The 17,224-nt window shown below is 44.5% G+C and overlaps 2 protein-coding genes across 3 annotated transcripts in view; one reads left to right on the top strand and one right to left on the bottom strand.

Annotated features, from left to right (window-relative positions):
- The window catches only part of IGFN1 (immunoglobulin like and fibronectin type III domain containing 1), a 94,564-nt gene extending 86,130 nt beyond the window's left edge, over positions 1–8,434 (bottom strand). Inside the window, exons 1-2 of the mRNA XM_036755524.1 lie at positions 8,401–8,434; positions 7,578–8,294 (exon numbers count right to left, since the gene is read on the bottom strand). Coding sequence (XP_036611419.1) covers positions 7,578–8,294; positions 8,401–8,434 — 751 coding nt within the window. The remainder of the gene's footprint in view (positions 1–7,577; positions 8,295–8,400) is intronic.
- Positions 7,879–17,224, top strand: part of TMEM9 (transmembrane protein 9) — a 28,458-nt gene continuing 19,112 nt past the window's right edge. Inside the window, exons 1-3 of one of the 2 annotated variants that reach the window (XM_036755994.1) lie at positions 7,879–7,914; positions 8,553–8,655; positions 10,997–11,088. In XM_036755994.1, the coding sequence (XP_036611889.1) occupies positions 8,563–8,655; positions 10,997–11,088 (185 nt within the window). In that variant the 5' untranslated portion in view covers positions 7,879–7,914; positions 8,553–8,562. Of the gene's footprint in view, positions 7,915–8,552; positions 8,679–10,996; positions 11,089–17,224 lie in introns of those variants that run through there. The other variant, XM_036755993.1, reaches the window with a different exon arrangement.

Genomic DNA, 17,224 nt, shown 5'->3' with positions numbered 1-17,224 from the left:
GCTAAGAACTGGAAATTGAGGGGATGCCTATCAGTTGAGAAATGGTCGAACAAGTTGTGGTATATGATTATAATAGACTATTATTGTGTATTAACAAATGGTGAGCAGAATGATTTCAGAAAAACTTTGAAAGATTTATATGAACTGATGCAGAGTGAAGTGAGAAGGACCAGGAGAACATTATACACAGTAACAGCAATATTGTACAATGAACAACTGTGAATGACTTAGCTATTCTCAGCAATACAATGATCCAAGACAGTCCCAAAGGACTCATGATAAAAAATGTTATCTGCCTCCAGAGAAAGAACTGATGACATCTGAATACAGATTGAAGCATACTATTTTTCTTTCCTTCTTTCATTTTTTTGGTTTGAGTTTTCCTCCACAAAATGACTAATATGGAAATATGTTTTACATGATTGCATATGTATAGCCTATAGCAGATTGCTTACTGTCTCAGGGAGAGGGGGAAGAGGAGGGAAGGATAGAATTTGGAACTCAAAACTTTAAAAAACCTGAATGTTAAAAATTTTTTTACATGTAATGGTGGGGGGGGGGGAATAAAATGCTATTTTTAAAAAGAGATTAACATAGATAGGACAATGGGGCAAATGACTCAAATGTAAAGGATGGTGTAAACTGGAAAAAAAAGAAAAAAATTATATATTCCAACTCTATTATACAGATGATGAAACCAAAGGCCATGGAAGTTTTGTGATATATAGAGGAAATAACAGTCATGATTTGAACCCAGGTCTTCTGATTCCAAGTCTTATACTTTCTCTACTTTATTGCGGAAAGAATGAAGGGTTCTCTTCTTTTCTCTCCTTTCTATTTTGCGAAAGAATTCTTGCATGTGACATCGACTGATTTGATCCCAATAGACTCAGACTTCCATGGCAAACTAGATGTTACTTTTGCTAATGTGTTCCTAATGGTCTTGTGGCCTTGTAAGGATAAAGTTGGATGGGAAGATGGCAAGGAAAGGACCTGAGCTGAAGAAGGAGAAGTAATTGTGAGGGAGATTTGGAGGATTTTGGAGTTTTGATGAAAGCCAGAGAATGATTTTGGGGAGGGTAAATTTGGAAAGAATTGGGAAGTTGAAGGAAGAACAAAACAAGAATTTAAAGAAAATGAAGACTCGAGCAGCAGGACTTGGGGAGGAGTAGAAGAAGGAACTGCAGAATGAAAAAAAAGGAGAAGAACCCTAGGATGTAGAGCAGAAAATAATCCAATGAAGAGGAAGATCCAAGGAAGGACCAAAAGAGAAAGCTAAATCAGAACAAGGAGAAAAACCCAAGGAGTAGAAGGAGAAAGAGATGGAACTAAGGAAGAAAAGAAAGAAAAAATAATTGATAAAACAAGAAGGAAGCTAGTAAGACAAAGGAAAGGAAGTTAAAATGAAATATTTTGCCATTTGCCACAGCAGTTAAACAGAGGCATTACTAGCAAGAATGACAAGACACCAAAGACTTCACTTTCTACAAGTATGGAGAGTAGGGTAGGTTTTCCAGGGGATAAACAGCACGCAGTCCTTGGATTTCTGGCATGACTAAATGACTATTACCCATGGTCAATGGAGAGGATGGTTGCCCTCGCAGAAAAAAGAGTAAAGGGGCTCAAGAAGGACTGACTATCTCTTCAGGTTATCAGAGAAAATGAAGGGTATTTTTAATAAAATAGAGTAAAGACTTTGAGTGTGAAAATAAAGAAGAAAAGAAACGCAGCGAGAGCAGTTCTGATCTGTGCTAGGAGGCTGGAGGATGACAGCGAGGATGTGACTCAGAGAAGGTTCATTGAACTCTCAGAACTAAGCAATAGTGATGAGATTCTACCCAAAAAGAGGCTTGCACTTGTCCTCCAAAACAGTGATAATTTGGGCCCATTGACACCATAAGATATTATCTAATGAGGATCAGAAGAAAAAGAGAAGGATCGTGCTGCAGGGAACTGATGTAGCAATTTGTTCACCGGAAGTTAATAATACACTTGTGAAACCTCATAGACATGGCAACAAATGATCATTTGAGAAGGAATCTAGGAGCGTTTCCAGGCATTAGGATGTTTTCTGTAAAGATCTTACGGAAAGGTCCGGGTGGCATTTTCACCATCATTACTAACTGAGAGCAAGGGTTTCACAAGAGAAGGGAAGAATTAGGAAGTAAAGGGCTGGTTAAGAAGTGGCCACAACAAAAAATGTAGAAATGACAGACTTCTGACAGGACAGAGTGCACCTAACAAGAGTCAGTCAAAATGGAAGAAGGACTTCACTGTGAAAACAAGAAAAAGAGCTAAAGGAAGACAACAGTATGAACTTCAACAATATGAGGTAGACTTTTGTCTAGAGTCTTGGAAAAATCTAATCAGAATGGCTTCAACTCAAAGGGAAGAGAGAAGGGGGGAAGTGTTTTTATGTTTTCACCAAGCTTGATACACAGAGGGACACGTGCAATCAGAAGAATAACATCATACCTTCTAATCCACAAAATCCAAGAAAGGAGCTAGTAAAAAAAAAAATTATATATATATATATATATATATGGCCTCAGGTTTCTTTATACAAATGTTTTTTTTTTTCTTGAGGGGAGGAAAGCAGGGAAATTGCAGTTAAGTGACTTGCCCAAGGTCACACAGCTAGTAAGTATGTCAACTGTCTGAGCTCACATTTGAACTCAGGTCCTCCTGACTCCAGGATCAATAATCTACTCACTGCACCACCTAGCTGCCCCTTCCTTTATACAAATGTACAAAGTGTGGGCAACACAAGGGGAATTCCAGAGATTCTAACACAGGGAGGCAAACTTAAAACCATAATTATAACTGAAACTTGGTTAGATGACTGAAATACAACTTTAATAACACGACCAAAATATATCTTTAGAAGGGTATACTTTATTCCAAAGGATAAGAGTAAAAGGAAAGGGGGTAGGAGGAGAGAAGTGCAATGTAACACGACATAGTAAAAAGATGGGTTGTTTGTTCTTGCTTTCAAAGAGGACCGATGACATCACAAGATGAGGTCTTGACTTGCTTGTGAATTAGATTTAAGTGAGGCAGAGCTGCATAAAGTCATCAGCCTCACTCTCTCTTCCAGAGTCATCAAAGTCCAGTAGTGAGACAAAAGTCAAGATGACTGACAATGGCCTAAGATACAGTAGATGACCTTGACATCTTCAATGTCTGACTATGCTCTAAGATCTCTGCAGTGCCTGCTTCAGTCGCCTTTAGGGATGTTGGAACAGATTGTTCTCATCAACCCGTTCTGCTGGGGAAAGTCTGCACATGCTTGGGGTAGCCACCCCCCTAACTCACTGAGAAGTTTGAGACCCCTTGGTTACCCTTAACCTGATTCAGCCCAATGCTGAGATGGTTTTACTAGGGTGTGGCCACTACGCATACTAGTGCTTCTTGGAGCCACAGGTGAGAGTTTGAGTGCCAGGTAGACACCAAAGGTGGACAAGCAACCCTAAAAAGGGCTTGGCAAGCCTTCACACCACAGGTGCTAATCCTCCATGAGCACCCCCTACATATACTTGTAAGAGGAAACAAAAAGGAGTCTTAGTCTTAAAGAATTGAGACATTGCCTAGGAAGCAGCAGTAGCAAATGAGAGCTTTGTAGGCAGTGATGGTGCAGTTTGAGCAGAGCCTCCCAGTTGTGGCCAGAGCAAGGGATCAGAAAATGCAGAGCTGCACTCAGGCCAGAGAGAGAGAGATGGTGGGCAGAGTTAGAAACTGCCTGAGAGTGACAGAATTCCAAAAGGAGAGAAGAGATTTGTGCTGCAAAGAACCCTAGACTCAAAGACTGGAACTGGCTCCAAGGAAGGACTAGAACCAACTAGCACTGAGGTGCAGAACCAGAGTGAGAAGGAACAAACCTGATCCTTGCCATTCACTGATTCTGAGTCATGTCCAGGTGTTGATGTGGAGGAGAGAAGCTAATTTTCTACTGACCAGTTCTGAGGGGGTTAGCCTCAGCTCCTGGAGTGGAGCCATAAGTTTGGAATGATTCCCTGGATGAAGGGGAAAGTTTTCTGGACCGCATATGGCTTCTGATACATAAGTCCTTTCTTTATTATTTGTGGTATGTAATAAACTTGGGTTTTATTCTACACTTTTTTTTTTTAGTTTGGTGTTTATAAGGGAGCTGAGGATACAGCAAGAGATAGAAACAAGCCAAATTCTGTTGTTCCCAAGGAAGACACTGAGTAGGGGTAGGGGGCATAAATCATGATGAGTAGCTTTTGAGAAAGAAACTATTCTGTGCGGGTCCAGATCTTTGGTAATAGAACATGGGTCACTCTTCTACAAATATAAAATAAAATCCTTTATTAAAGTCCTATTCTGCCTGATCCCATTGTGAAGATGACCCTGGGTCCTCAAAGGCAATGCCAGTAGAGTACAAACTCTGGAAGGTACTAAAATATCAACTGTGGGCTGCCAATAGACTGTCTATTCTCTAGGGACAGTATAGCTTAATTTAGAGAGACTCATCAGCAGATGGCTGGCCATCCCATGACTCATTTTTTGGCTACATCAAGTCATGAAGACAGTTTACTAAGGCATGAAGGGACAGTGATTGGTATCTGTAAAAGGAAAATACACACCAATATAACCATAGATCCTTGAAGTAATTAGATAAAATGATCCTTTAATTCAATATTGCTAAGTTGATTTGGAATTGGGAGAGAATTGTACATTGGGAAATGGGTCTAGGGCAGGGATTCTTAACCTTTTTGGGTCATGGATGACTTTGGCCATCTGTTAAAGCCCATGTCGTCGTCGTTGTCATCTTCTTCTTCTTCTCCTTCTCCTTCTTCTTCTCCTCCTCCTTCTTCTTCTTCTTCTTCCTCCTCTTCCTCCTCCTCCTCTTCCTCTTCCTCCTCTTCCTCCTCCTCCTCCTCCTCCTCCTTCTTCTTCCTCTTGCCAAGTAATTCATACACACAAAAATAATAAAGTGATTCACAGGAAAGTGACAAGGTATCAACCCACCTTTATAAAATAAAAAGGATTAGACTAGATATCTACAGCCACTTTTAGCTCTAACATCTTAAGATTCTTCAGGGAATGATACACAAAATATATTTCTGGAGGTAAATGCATTATAAAAGGAGACCCAATAATAATTTATATGTTATTGTTGTTCAGTTGTTTCAGTCTTGTCCAACTCTTTGGGACCCCATTTGGGGTTTTCTCGGCAAAGATACAGGAGTGGTTTGTCATTTCCTTCTCCAGCTCATTTTACTTAGTGCTCCAATCTCTGTGCCCCGAAAATTTGCAAAGGTTGTAGGTGGAGAGGTTTGAGCCTGGTGCTGTAGCCCGCCATTTGCTTCCCTTGGCACAGACACCTTAAAAGCAGTAATGCCGACCACAAGGCTACTTCCTAACGCTACCTGTAGAACCTAGCCTTGTCCTTCGGGTTTGGAATTCAATTGAATTTAACAGAAATTTGTCAGGCACCTACTGTGTACAAGGTATCCAATGCAATCCATAGAGAAATGTCCTTGAAGTCAGTTTCACATCCTTTGAATACTAGCTATGTGACAAGGGGCACATCCCCTCACCTCTGGGAGATGGCACTCCATCAGGGCAGTGAGTTGCCTTGGAAAATTTCCCTACAATGATGGAATTACAGGTCTGGACCAAAAACAAAAACAACGAAACAACAAAACAACAAACACTGCAGTAGATATTGAAAGTAAAAACACACAACAGTTCCTACCCTCGAGCAACTTACATTTCACTGAATTGTAAACTAACTGAGAGTCGCTGAGTAGGTGAGACACACCCTGAGATCCTAATAGGCTCTCGATAAGTATTTTTTGAAAGAATGAATGCATGCCACCTTTTAAAAGTCCATCAGCTAGCCCCTCTACAGGTCAGACCCCAGAATCATAGGATTATTGATTTAGAACTGGAAAGGAATTTGAAGATCAACTAGTCCATTTCACAGATAAAGAAACTGAAGCCTGGAGCAGTAAAATAATTTTCCCAATTTCACACAAACAGTAATCAGCGAAGCCAAGATTCAATCCCATGTCCTCTAAATCCAAATCTAAGGCGCTATCTATATTGTTTCCATGCAGGAGAAGAAAAAAAAAATTATGGAGGGACATTATACGGTTTCTCAAGTATTTGATAGGCTGTCACTTGGAAGAGGGACAGCTAGGTGGTGCCATAGTGCACAGAGCACTGGGCTTGAAATCAGGAAGACTTATCTTCCTGAGCTCAAATGTGACCTCAAATACTTAGCTGTATGACCCTGGGCAAGTCACTTAACCCTGTTTGCCTCAATTTCCTCACCAGTAAAATGAGCTGGAGAAGGAAATGGCAAACCACTCCTATATATTTACCAAGAAAACCCCAAATGGGGTCAAGAAGAGTCAGACACGACTGAACAACAACTGGAAGAAATATTTCATTTTATTCTGCTTTGTCCTTGTTATTTATCCTTCATTCACAGAGAGGACTGATGACATCAGGAGGCTGACATCTTTACCTGCAACTGAATTGGATTTAAGTGAGGCAGGGCTGTGCAAAGTCATCAGCCTGAATTTCCTACATGGTCATCAGAGCCCAGCAGCAAGACATAGGTCAGGACGACTGGTGGAGGCCCCCCCCCCCATTAGTCCTGTTGAGGGCACAGTCTCTGGGAACCCCCTTTAATCTGGAATACAGTCTCTGGGAGCCTCCTTGAATCTTCCAACTAGATCTGGCCTTCCCCTAAGGCCATAAGCCTTACATTATCATTAGGCCAAAATCTCTACCTAAGCCTGGCCCTCTATTGTTACTATCGATATGCATGCCTTCAGTTACTTCCCAACCCTGATATTCCTTCTGCCACTTCCTGTCCTTAAGCCCGTTCTCGTGGTTCCTGGAGTCGGACCTTATCTTTGGACTCCTCCTCAAGACCCTCCCTGAACCCCTCCTCTATTCACCCCAGACTGCTCCTCAATCCCTCCTACAATCTTTGTGTATATAATCTACATCTTGCCTCCATGAAGGCACTCAGGTTCAATCTAGCTCAGCTTAGATTGAATCTGGCCCACTTGTGAAGTGAAAACAGGCGTCACAAAGGGTGGGATTTCTTAAGACAACCCATTATGGTGAATCCCTAATAAACTTTGTCTTTTCCCTTGGCTGAGAAGGCTTGAGTCGAATTCTTTCGGCAAGACCCGGCGTGTTGGTATTTTGGGGTCACGAGCACCCCTAGAAACCTATGGTTCCCTATCATCATTTTGATTAAACCTCTTCAGTCCCAGAGAACAAAATTAAGGCCAGTGGATGGAAATTACAGAGGTTGATTTCAGAGCAGAATCAGTGAATAGCTTAGTAATCATCTAAACAAAACGGAAATAAAAAGTGATCTCCCCGGCACTGGAAGTGTGCAGTTGGGATCCATAGGGTCCGAGCTCTCTTGAATGCTGGAAGAGAACTTATAAAACCATCTTATCCAAACCTCTCATTCTGCAGAGGAGGAAACCCAAACCTAAGGAGGCTGTGACTTGCCTAAGGCTACACAGATAGCATCAAAGACCAGAAATCCTGCATTCTTTCCACTAGATATAGATGCCCACGTGGCCTGAGAGGTTGTAGAGTGGACTCATGTTTCAGGTGGACAAGACGACGCAAGGCACCTTCCAGTTCTAAATCTATACAGACGTTTCCAATTCTGGACTTGTATTTTTCTGCCCTTCGTTCAGCGACGCTCCCTTTTCTTAACCAGTTGAGGTTAAGAAATGCCCTCCGATCCCTGACAGTACCCTCCAACAAACCCCCTCCCCCCGAAGAAGGCGGGTCCTCGTTGCCTTGGAGACAACCTGAGTTGGGGAGAGGGGCACCTCTGAGAGCCAATAGGAGCCGGAGCGGGGCGGGGCCGTGCTGGGCCCGGTGCTGATGTTGAGAGGTTCGGAGGTTCGCTGCAGGACTGCTGGGGGAGGGGCGCGGGGGCTCGGGGCCCCGGGGCTTGGGGGTGGGGTGCAGGAGGCATCCGTCCATCTCTGCCAGGCGCGGTGGGCTTCGGACTTGTGGCCCTGGCCCCAGACGGGGCTGGAGTGGGTTGCTAGGGCTCTGGGCCTGCGCAGGGGAGCAGAGGCTGGAGCGGCTTGGGGTGGAGAGTGAGGACCGGGATGCGGAGAGGGATGCCCAGAGATGCAGGCGCTCGGGCTGGGAGCGCACGGCGTGGGGGTGGGGAAGGATGGGGGCAGACAGCCCGCGGTGCACCGAGGGGTCCAGGAGGCGGACTATCAGCCTGGATCTTTCTGGATCAGCGCTGTCCGAGGAACTCAGAGCACCTTACAGACAGGATTTCAGCTTTACTCCCGACCTCAGGGCCCCCCGCAATTATTCTCTCCTGTTCTGAAGATCGGGGGACCTGAGACCCAGAAGGAGGTCACTTACCTAAGAGAAGCAGGTAGAAAAAGAACCCAGACATCCTGCTTCCTAGTCAAGCTGAGCAGGGTACAGTAACTCGGGCTTTGGGGACGTGAGGAAAAATGTAAATGTTGATTTCACTCCCCTCCCCCTCCCCCAACTCCTTTTCTCTTTTCCAGGCGACTGGTCATGCTGACCCGGCGAGTCTTGATAAGCATGAAGCTCTTGCCCCTGGTGGCGTTGGCCTGCTGTCTGGCCATCCCCCCAGCTCAGGCCGGCAAGGTGAGGAAGATGGGCTGGGAAGAGTGTGATGTTTGGGTCTGCTGGCTTACGTAGTAACGGCCAGAGCCTAGCCCAGACTTAGCCCTCCCCAAAAGTAGCTGTAGTAAGTCCCGCTGTACTTTGGGGATTGGAGAGATCTACGCCAGGTCTGTGGTCCAGTAGTCTTAGGGTCAGAAGACTTGAATTTCAGTCCTAGCTCCCACTGGCTTCTGCTTCTCACTGACTCAGTTTCCTCCAGTTGGAAAATGAGGGAAATTGCTCTGCCCGCCTCCCAGAATTGTTGGCGAGGAAAGTGCTTTATAAATCTTAAAATGGCATATTAATTCTCTGATCCCGTGTTTGGGTTGAGGGAGGGGAGGGTTGAGCCCCGACAGGGGAATAAATGAACTTCTCTGTGGTGATCATCAGTTCAACCGATACTTAACAAGGGCACACTACAGAGTAAAGTGCTGGGGGCTAGAGAAGCTGTAAAAATTCAATGAGACACAGTTCCTGCCCTCAGGGAGCTATTATAGAGGCAGAGTGTGTTGATAGAATCCCGGCTGTGAGAAGCCTTTCTCTGATCCCCTTAAGCACGAAATGCCCTTCTCCTCAAGCTACTTTGTATTTATTTGTGTTTATTTCTTTATATTCTTTAATACTTATATATGCGCTGGTTGCCATTTCCATTCCAGGGTACAGAGATACTGTGTCATTTGGGGCAGATAGGTGGCACAGTGCATAGAACGCCTGACTTGAAGTCAGGAAGACTCATCTGAGCTCAAATCCAATCTCAGATGCTTACTAGCGGTGTGACCCTGGGCAAGTCGTCTAACCCTGTTTGCCTCAGTTTCCCCATCTGTAAAATGAGCTTGAGAAGGAAATGGCAAACCCCCAATGGGATCATGAAGGGTCTAAAAGGACTCAATGGCATTGTTTAATTTATTATATTTTTATCATCCTCATCGAGCCCCCGGCGCAATTCCTGGCATAAAGGAGGTACTTAAGTGATTAGATTAGAACATATACTTGAAGTCAGAAAGACTGGGTTTGAATGCTGTTTCTGACTGCTGTGGATTACTTAACCTCTAACTTTCACTTTCTTCATCGGTAAAATTAGGGAGATGGAAACCCGTAGTACTTATCTGCCCCTCCCCCCCTCCTCAGATGCTCAGATGAGATAATGTCAAGGGCTTTCAAACTTCAAAGTGCTGTAAAAAGTCAATCTTGTTGTTGTTGTTGTGGAGACCGGGATAAAGATGTGTCAAGGGACAAGCATCCTTTCACTGCCTCTGCCTCTGAGATTCTCACACCTCCACTCCGCTCCAGGGCTCACAGACCTAGGCAGTCTTCCCCAGACCCCAGAATCATTTGTTGTTGTTCGATGGTTTCAGTCGTGTCTGACTTTTCATGACCCTATTGGCGGTTTTCTTGGCAAAGATACTGGAGCGGTTTGCCATTTCCTTCTCCAGCTCGTTATACAGATGAAGAAACTGAGGCAAACAGAGTCAAGTGACTTGCCCAGGATCACACAGCTAGTAACTATCTGAGGCTGGATTTGAACTCAGGTCTTCCTGACTCAAGGCCCTTAGCTGCCCTACTTAAAACCACATAATCTTAGATCTGGAAGAAACTTTTAGAGATCATCTAGTTTCTTCATTTTACAGATATGGAAACTGAGGCCCAGAGGAGTTAAGTGATTTGCTCAGTGACACAGCTATGCCGTGGCAGAGTCAAGATTAGGCTCTAAGTGTCTTAATCTATTCCAGTGCTCAAGCCCCGAAGCTTTCTTCCTGGACAGGAGGCCAAGGTCCAGTGATAGTGGCAGCCTTCCAGCGGCTAGCTGAGCCTAGGCCCAGGAAAGATGAAGATGCAAAATCAAATTAGATGAGTATTAAGGAGAAGTGCAGCCTTAATTCTGGGTCACTGCAGAGAGAGAGCTTTGATAAGAACACCTTGGTTTTTCCCTTTATTTCTCCAGTGCCTGCACATAGTAAGCACTTAATAAATGCTTGTTAGGCAGGTAGATGGTGTGAATAGAGCAGAGTAAGAAAGATGTGAGTTCAAATCTAGCCTCAGACCCTTACTAACTCTGGGCAAGTTATTCTCGGGTCTGCCCATTTTCCTCGACTATAAAATGAGGTTAATAATAACACCTACCTGCCAGGGCAGTTGTGAGGTTCAAATGAGATCATTGTAAAGTGATTAGCACAGTGCCTGAGACATTGAAAGCGCTGAACGAGGCTTGTCAATTGATTGATCCATCGATGATCGATTGATAGGGGAGTCACAAGGCAGGGGGCTTTGCTAGGAGTTGGCGCCCTGCCTCCCCACCTGACCTGTATTTCCTGTTCTCTTCCAGAGCTCCGAAGACATCCGGTGCAAATGTATCTGCCCACCCTATCGTAACATCAGTGGACACATTTACAACCAGAATGTGTCACAGAAAGACTGGTAAGGCGCTGCCCACTTCAGCCATCATTCCTCACAGGGGCTTCCTCACGAGGTCATCAGTGTGCCTATTGTGTGGGGCTTCAAATGGTCACTGCTTGCCAGGGATGCTTAGAGGACGTTGCTATTTAGCTAAGAGTTGGCCTAGATGGCCTCTGAGGTCTGTTGTCGCTGAGACTCTGTCATTTACATGCCTGCCACATCTGGGGTTGAAGATTAACTGTGGATGTTTTGAGACTTAAAGAAGTAAAACATATAGAGTCACTCTGCCCATTGGAAATGAGGCCCAGGTACCCCGTTTCCCGAAAGAAGTGATTTGGCAGTTCTGTTGTTGTTGAGTGATTTCAGTTGTATCTGACTCTCTGTGACTCTATTTGGAGTTTTCTTGGCAGAGATACTAGAGTGGTTTGCCATTTCCTTCTCAAGCTCATTTTTACAGATGATGAAACTGAGGCAAATAGGGTTGTGACTTGCCCAAAGTCACACAGCTAGTGTCTGAGGCTGGATTTGAACTCAGGAAGATGAGTCTTCCTGACTCCAGGCCTGGCACTCTACCCACTGCACCACCCAGCTGCTGTTTGGTAGAAGGGCCTATTATTAAATTTAAGTCTTTGTTGCTACATGTAGACTGAGACTGGGAAAGTTGGGGGGAGTAGAGTACTCTCTGAGATAGCGGGAGGGGGAAGGGAAGAAAATAGGTCAACTCTGTACTTTTTTTCAAAGCATTTTCATTTCCATTATTCCTTTTGATCCTTGTAAGCCCATATGCTGGCAAGGCTGATTGGTGTAGTCGAAAGACTACTAGAATAGAAGTCAGAAATCCTGGGTTCAAATCCTTACTCTGTCACTCCTTAAGCAAGTCTATTCATTTCTCTGGTCCTCAGTTTCTTCATCTGTAAGGATATGGTAGGCCTCAAGGATCTTTAATATTCCTTCCGGCTTTGCATCCTATGACTCTATGGGCAAAAGCAGTGGTCATTTACAAAGCGTTTTCAGGTTGGCAAGGCATTTTGCATCCATTATGCCATTTGAGCTTCACAACAACTCTATGGGGACGTATTTTAGTTATTTTTATTCCCCCTTTTACATATGAGGAAACTGAGGCTCAGAGACGTTAAGTGACTTACTCAGGGTCATACGGCTAATAACTAAATACCGACTCCAAACCCAGCACATAGTTTATCTACTAGGCCATACTTCCTCTTGGAATAGCATCACAGAGCCTCAGAGAGATTGTGCCTTTCCCAAGGCTTCCTGGCAAATTAACGACAGAACTAGAATTCCACTGTCTTGATGCCCAGTCCGAGATCCTTTCCACCGCATCATCGTTTCTGCCTGTTCCTGGCAGATTCCATAAAAGACACAAAACATAAGGTTGGGGAGAAGGTCCCTGCTTAGCTGTTGTGGCCGTGGTTTTATCAGCAGCCACGCTGTCCAAACCACCACTCCTTCCTTCCCTGGGCACTGGATCAGATGTTAGCAGCCCTGCCTCCCCACCTCTGGATGTAGACCTGCCTCCCTAGCACTGCAGGAGCCAAGATTTGTGGTCTCTGGCCTCGGCCACCAACAAGGGTCTCTCTTGCTTCCTTCTTTTCCCTTCAGTGGTCAGAATTGGGAGGATCTAGAAAAAAAGGGGCTGTTTGAGGTATCATGGTTAAAAGAGGCCATAGATTGGGGGTAGGCTGTTTAATCTGAGTAGCTGACTCAGCAAGTCCCATTAACTCAGTGCCCTTAGCAAGTCAAAGGAACATCTCTTAGCCTGGGTTTCTTCATAGAAGAATGGAGACACCAATACTCAGACCCTCTACCTTGAAGGTTTTTCTATGAGGAAAGTGCTTAGTACTGTGGAAAGAATGCTTGGCTTTCAGATTGTCAAAATACCTGCATTCAAATACCTTGGGTAAGGGACTTGGGCTCCAGGGCCTCAGCTTCCCCACCTGTAAAAATGAGGGTTGGATGATGGCCTCTACAGCCCCTTGGGCATCTTGGGATCCTGAGAGCTCCCAAAATGGGAGTTTTTGTTCATTGCTGATTGCAGCCTTTGACTGTCTGGGATCGAGCTTGTGTCTTGGATCGTGGCTTATCCTATTGCAAGGTTTGAGGTCACAGCCTCCCTAGGTCTTCAGGGGCTTTGACTGAGGCCCAGGACAGGGAAACCCTGAGCATATGGCCTCAGTGCTTCAGGGAAGGGAGCAGAGTCCCTGGGATTTATCTCTTCATCCTTATCTGCCTCCCCTATACCAGTCAGAGCACCCATCCTTGCCTTCTAGGGCATGCGAATCAGCATTTTCAGGAGAACAATAGAGCGGCTCAGAAAGATGCTGATCTTCTTGAATTCTAATTACAAACCTAATTATATTAGGGAATGAAGGAGAGGTCCCAGTTAAAAAAAAAACAAAAACCCTGAAATGGAAATGTTCTGCCCTCGTGTGTTCATTGGTAGTATCTGCAGCTATCAGTGCTGTAGGATCACGAGACCTGGAGGGACTGTCAAGGAACCTGGGAGGTCAGAGAATCCAACCTTCTCATTTTACAGATAAGGAAGCCGTTTGAGGGAAATTAAGTTACAGATAAGGAAGCAGGTTGAGGGAGATTAAGTAACTTGCCCAAGGTCACAGGTCCATTAATTGTCCAAAACAGGATTTGAATTCAGGTCTTTCTAACACCAAGTAGGGCAGGCTGCCTCTATGGCACCTTGTTTAATTTCTGCATTTTCTCCAAACCGTTGCACCATGCTCTGCACAAAAAAAAGGCTGCTGAAAAGTGGGTGTTGAATTGAAAAACACCATAAAGAAAAACATCTCCATTCCTGAGGTAAGGCTCAACACATGGCCCTACCTCAAGCCAAACACAAGATCCCAGAGTTTTATTCAAACTAGAATCACAGAATTCTAGATTTTTAAGCTGAATGAGACCTTAGAGTTCATTCTTCATTCTATAGATAGGGTAAGTGACTTGCCCAGGGTCACACAGCTAGTAACAGAACTTGAACCCAACTCTTTCAATCCTCCAAAGTCCAGTGCTATTTACATCACCTGCAGTGACCCTAATACCTCTCCAAAAACCAAATAACAACAACAAAAACCAGAAATGAAGATATTCCTCTCTCTTGTCTTCCCAAGTGATGACTACAACTTACAGGGGGTTCATAAGATCACAGACCTGGACCGGAAAGGATGTTAGGCTAAATAGCTCATATTTATAAAGGACATCCTCATGACCTTCCTATAAAATGTGTGGTATAGGTGGCATCATATACGTTTTACAAATTCTAATTTGTTACCTTTAAACTGTCCCTAAAAGGCTCCTTCCCCTTGTCTCGCTGTGCCATGGAGGGGACCTTGACTCCTTGGAGGTCTTGTACATGAGGCACAAGCTTGGCCAGGTCCTACCAGGTTGTCCACCAATGGTGCCACCAATGCACCATGGCCCTGCTATGTTTGAAGAGACTGACTGGAGGGCTGCCCAGTGATACACTTATTTTTAGTCACAGAAACTCCTGAAGAGTTAAACTGGAAGGCCTTGCAGTCTGTGTTGGTGAAGTTTGTAACCTTTTGAAGTGCTGAAGCATCATTTTTACTCTTTTCCTGGCTTACTCATACAGATTCTATGTTTATTCCCTAGGACATCACTCTCCTAGTGTCATTGGATGAGATGAAATTGATGGGCTGTGAGAGGGGTGAACCATTTTTGTAATGGAAGAGCACTGGATTCAGAGTTGGCAGACCTTGGGTTCAAATCTCTGCCTCTTACTACTTGCGTGCCCTCGGACAATTTCCTTAACCTCTCTGAGCCCCAGATTCCTCTGGGGAAGGGGATGTTAGACTGAATAATCTTTACTATCCTTTACAATTCTAAAATCCAATGGTCCTAACTAGTCCACAGTGACCTCATAGACTAAGATCTGGAAGGGTCTTTAGAGGTATTTGAGTCCAGTCTCTTCCTTTTCCTGGGGTTCAGTGAATTGCCCAGAGTTGTAACTAGTAAGTACATGAGGCACAGTTTGCTCCCAAGTCTTCCCAGCTCCAAGACCGTCCAATGCTCTATCTCCTCCACCACCTAGTCCAGTCCCCTCATTTTGCAAGTTAGGGAACTGAGGCCCAGGGAGGACTTGCCCAGAGTCACACAGCTAGTAACTGATGGAGGTTGGAGTGGAACCCAGATCTTCTTGTCTACAAGTCTCACTCTGTTCCCTATACATGCTATCTGCAGATATGGTTCATTTTCTGTGCTTCTCTAACCTGAGATTCCTACTCCAGAAAGAGTCTTCTGGTGTCATTGATCCTCTTTGGAAGCCCCCAAGGAGATGGAGTAGACTTTAGGACCAAAGACAAAGGTACCAAAATGTGGCTCCCAATTAGCTGTTCCCACTATCGCTTCCATCCTTTGCCGCCCGTTCTCCCAAGCCACAAAGTCTCTCGTTGATGAACCTTTGGTCTAGGGCTTCCATCTTTCCACTGTTGCATTCTCCCAGCTCTTGTTGGAAGTCCACCGATCCCCCTACAGGGCAGGAGATGCCTCTAGTGCCCTCTCAGACCTTGCCAAGGCCAGGAGCAGGAAAAAGGAGAAGGCGCATCAGCCCCAGGGAAACTTGCTAGAACTTTGTTATTGTTGTTGAGGCGTTTCAGTCATGTCTAGCTCTTCGTGACCTCGTTTGGGGTTTTCTTGACAAAGACACTGGAGTGGTTTGCCATTTCCTTCTCCAGCTTATTTTACAGATGAGGAACTGAAGCAAACAGAGTTAAGTGACTTGCCCAGGGTCACACAGCTAGGAAGTGTCCGAAGCCAGATTCAAATTCAGGAAGAGTTTTCCCGATTCCAAGCCCACAGTTCTGTCCACTGTGCCACCTAGTCACATTTGCAATTTTGCAGAGAAGGCAAATTAGTTTTTCTGAGGAGGCTTCCCTGGGGCAATATGTAAATATAGCAGTTGCTTGTTTATCAGCTCCCAGACTGAAACTTACATGACAGCCCCTTGAAACCTACAAGAAGCCAACTGGGAGCCACAAAGTGTCACCTAAGAGGCGTAAGTGACACGAAAGTCATTTCACCCTGAGAAGGGGAGATACCTTCAGCAAAGGTTTAGAGAAATTCATGAATGATAAGCCCATATTGGAGCATTCAAGGAATCTGGGATTTTTAGAGGATATCGTACAGTTCTGAAATTGGCATTGGGCATGGCAGATATGCTCCTTCCCAGCCCATCCTGGTGTGATTCAAAGGGCCAGTGAATCTGTCCTCTTGACCTGGAGCCAAAACCTTGGTTTGCATCCCGGCTCTGCTCTGTGAGCCTGTCAAAATCTCGAGTCCTCAGCTCTATGAAGTAGGGTTAATCATACCGCAGAGCAGCTGTAGGGAAAGTAATTATAAACCTTAAAATTTTATGTAAGTGTGAATTTTTCTTAGTTTGCCCAATCCCTGAGAGTTGAGCCTGGGTTTTGTTTACACTTTGTATCTCCTCTACTTTCTAACATTATGATCACACCAAAGCCAACCTAGATTCTAGCTTTAATGACCAAAAGACCTTAGAGAACCTGGAAAGACTTACTTAAACTGATGCAAAGTGAAATGAGCAGAACCACAACATTGTACACAGTATCAGAAACATTGTGTGAGGATCAACTTTGGTAGACTTAACTCTTCTCAGCAATATAATGATCCAAGACAATTCCAAAAGACTCATGATGGAAAATGCTATTCACATCCAGAGAAAGAACTATAGAGTCTGAATGCAGGTTGAAGCATACTGTTTTCTCTCTCTCTCTCTCTCTCTCTCTCTCTCTCTCTCTGTTTTTGTTTGTTTTTTCTTTCTCTTGGTTTTTCCCTTTTGTCCTGATTCTTCTTTCACAACATGACTAATGTGGAAATATGTTTAGTATGATTGTACATGTATAGTCTAAAAAGGACCTTAGAGATCACTAGTACAGAGGTGCCAAACATGTGGCACCATCCAGCCACAACAGTCCTCAGGAAGCAACCAGATTAAGTGTAATTGAGAAATCTTGTTGAGTAGTTTTTCAGTCTTGTCTGACTCTTCATTTGGAGTTTTCTTGGCAGAGATAGTGGGATAGCTTGCCATTTCCTTCTCCAACTCATTTTACAGATGAGGAAACTGAGGCAAACAGGGTTAAGTGATTTG

This window comes from Trichosurus vulpecula, chromosome 4 (assembly GCF_011100635.1).
Source record: "Trichosurus vulpecula isolate mTriVul1 chromosome 4, mTriVul1.pri, whole genome shotgun sequence".
Lineage (NCBI taxonomy): Eukaryota > Metazoa > Chordata > Mammalia > Diprotodontia > Phalangeridae > Trichosurus > Trichosurus vulpecula.
The sequence above is the reverse complement of the archived record's forward strand: the minus strand, read 5'-3'. Positions and strand labels throughout refer to the sequence as shown.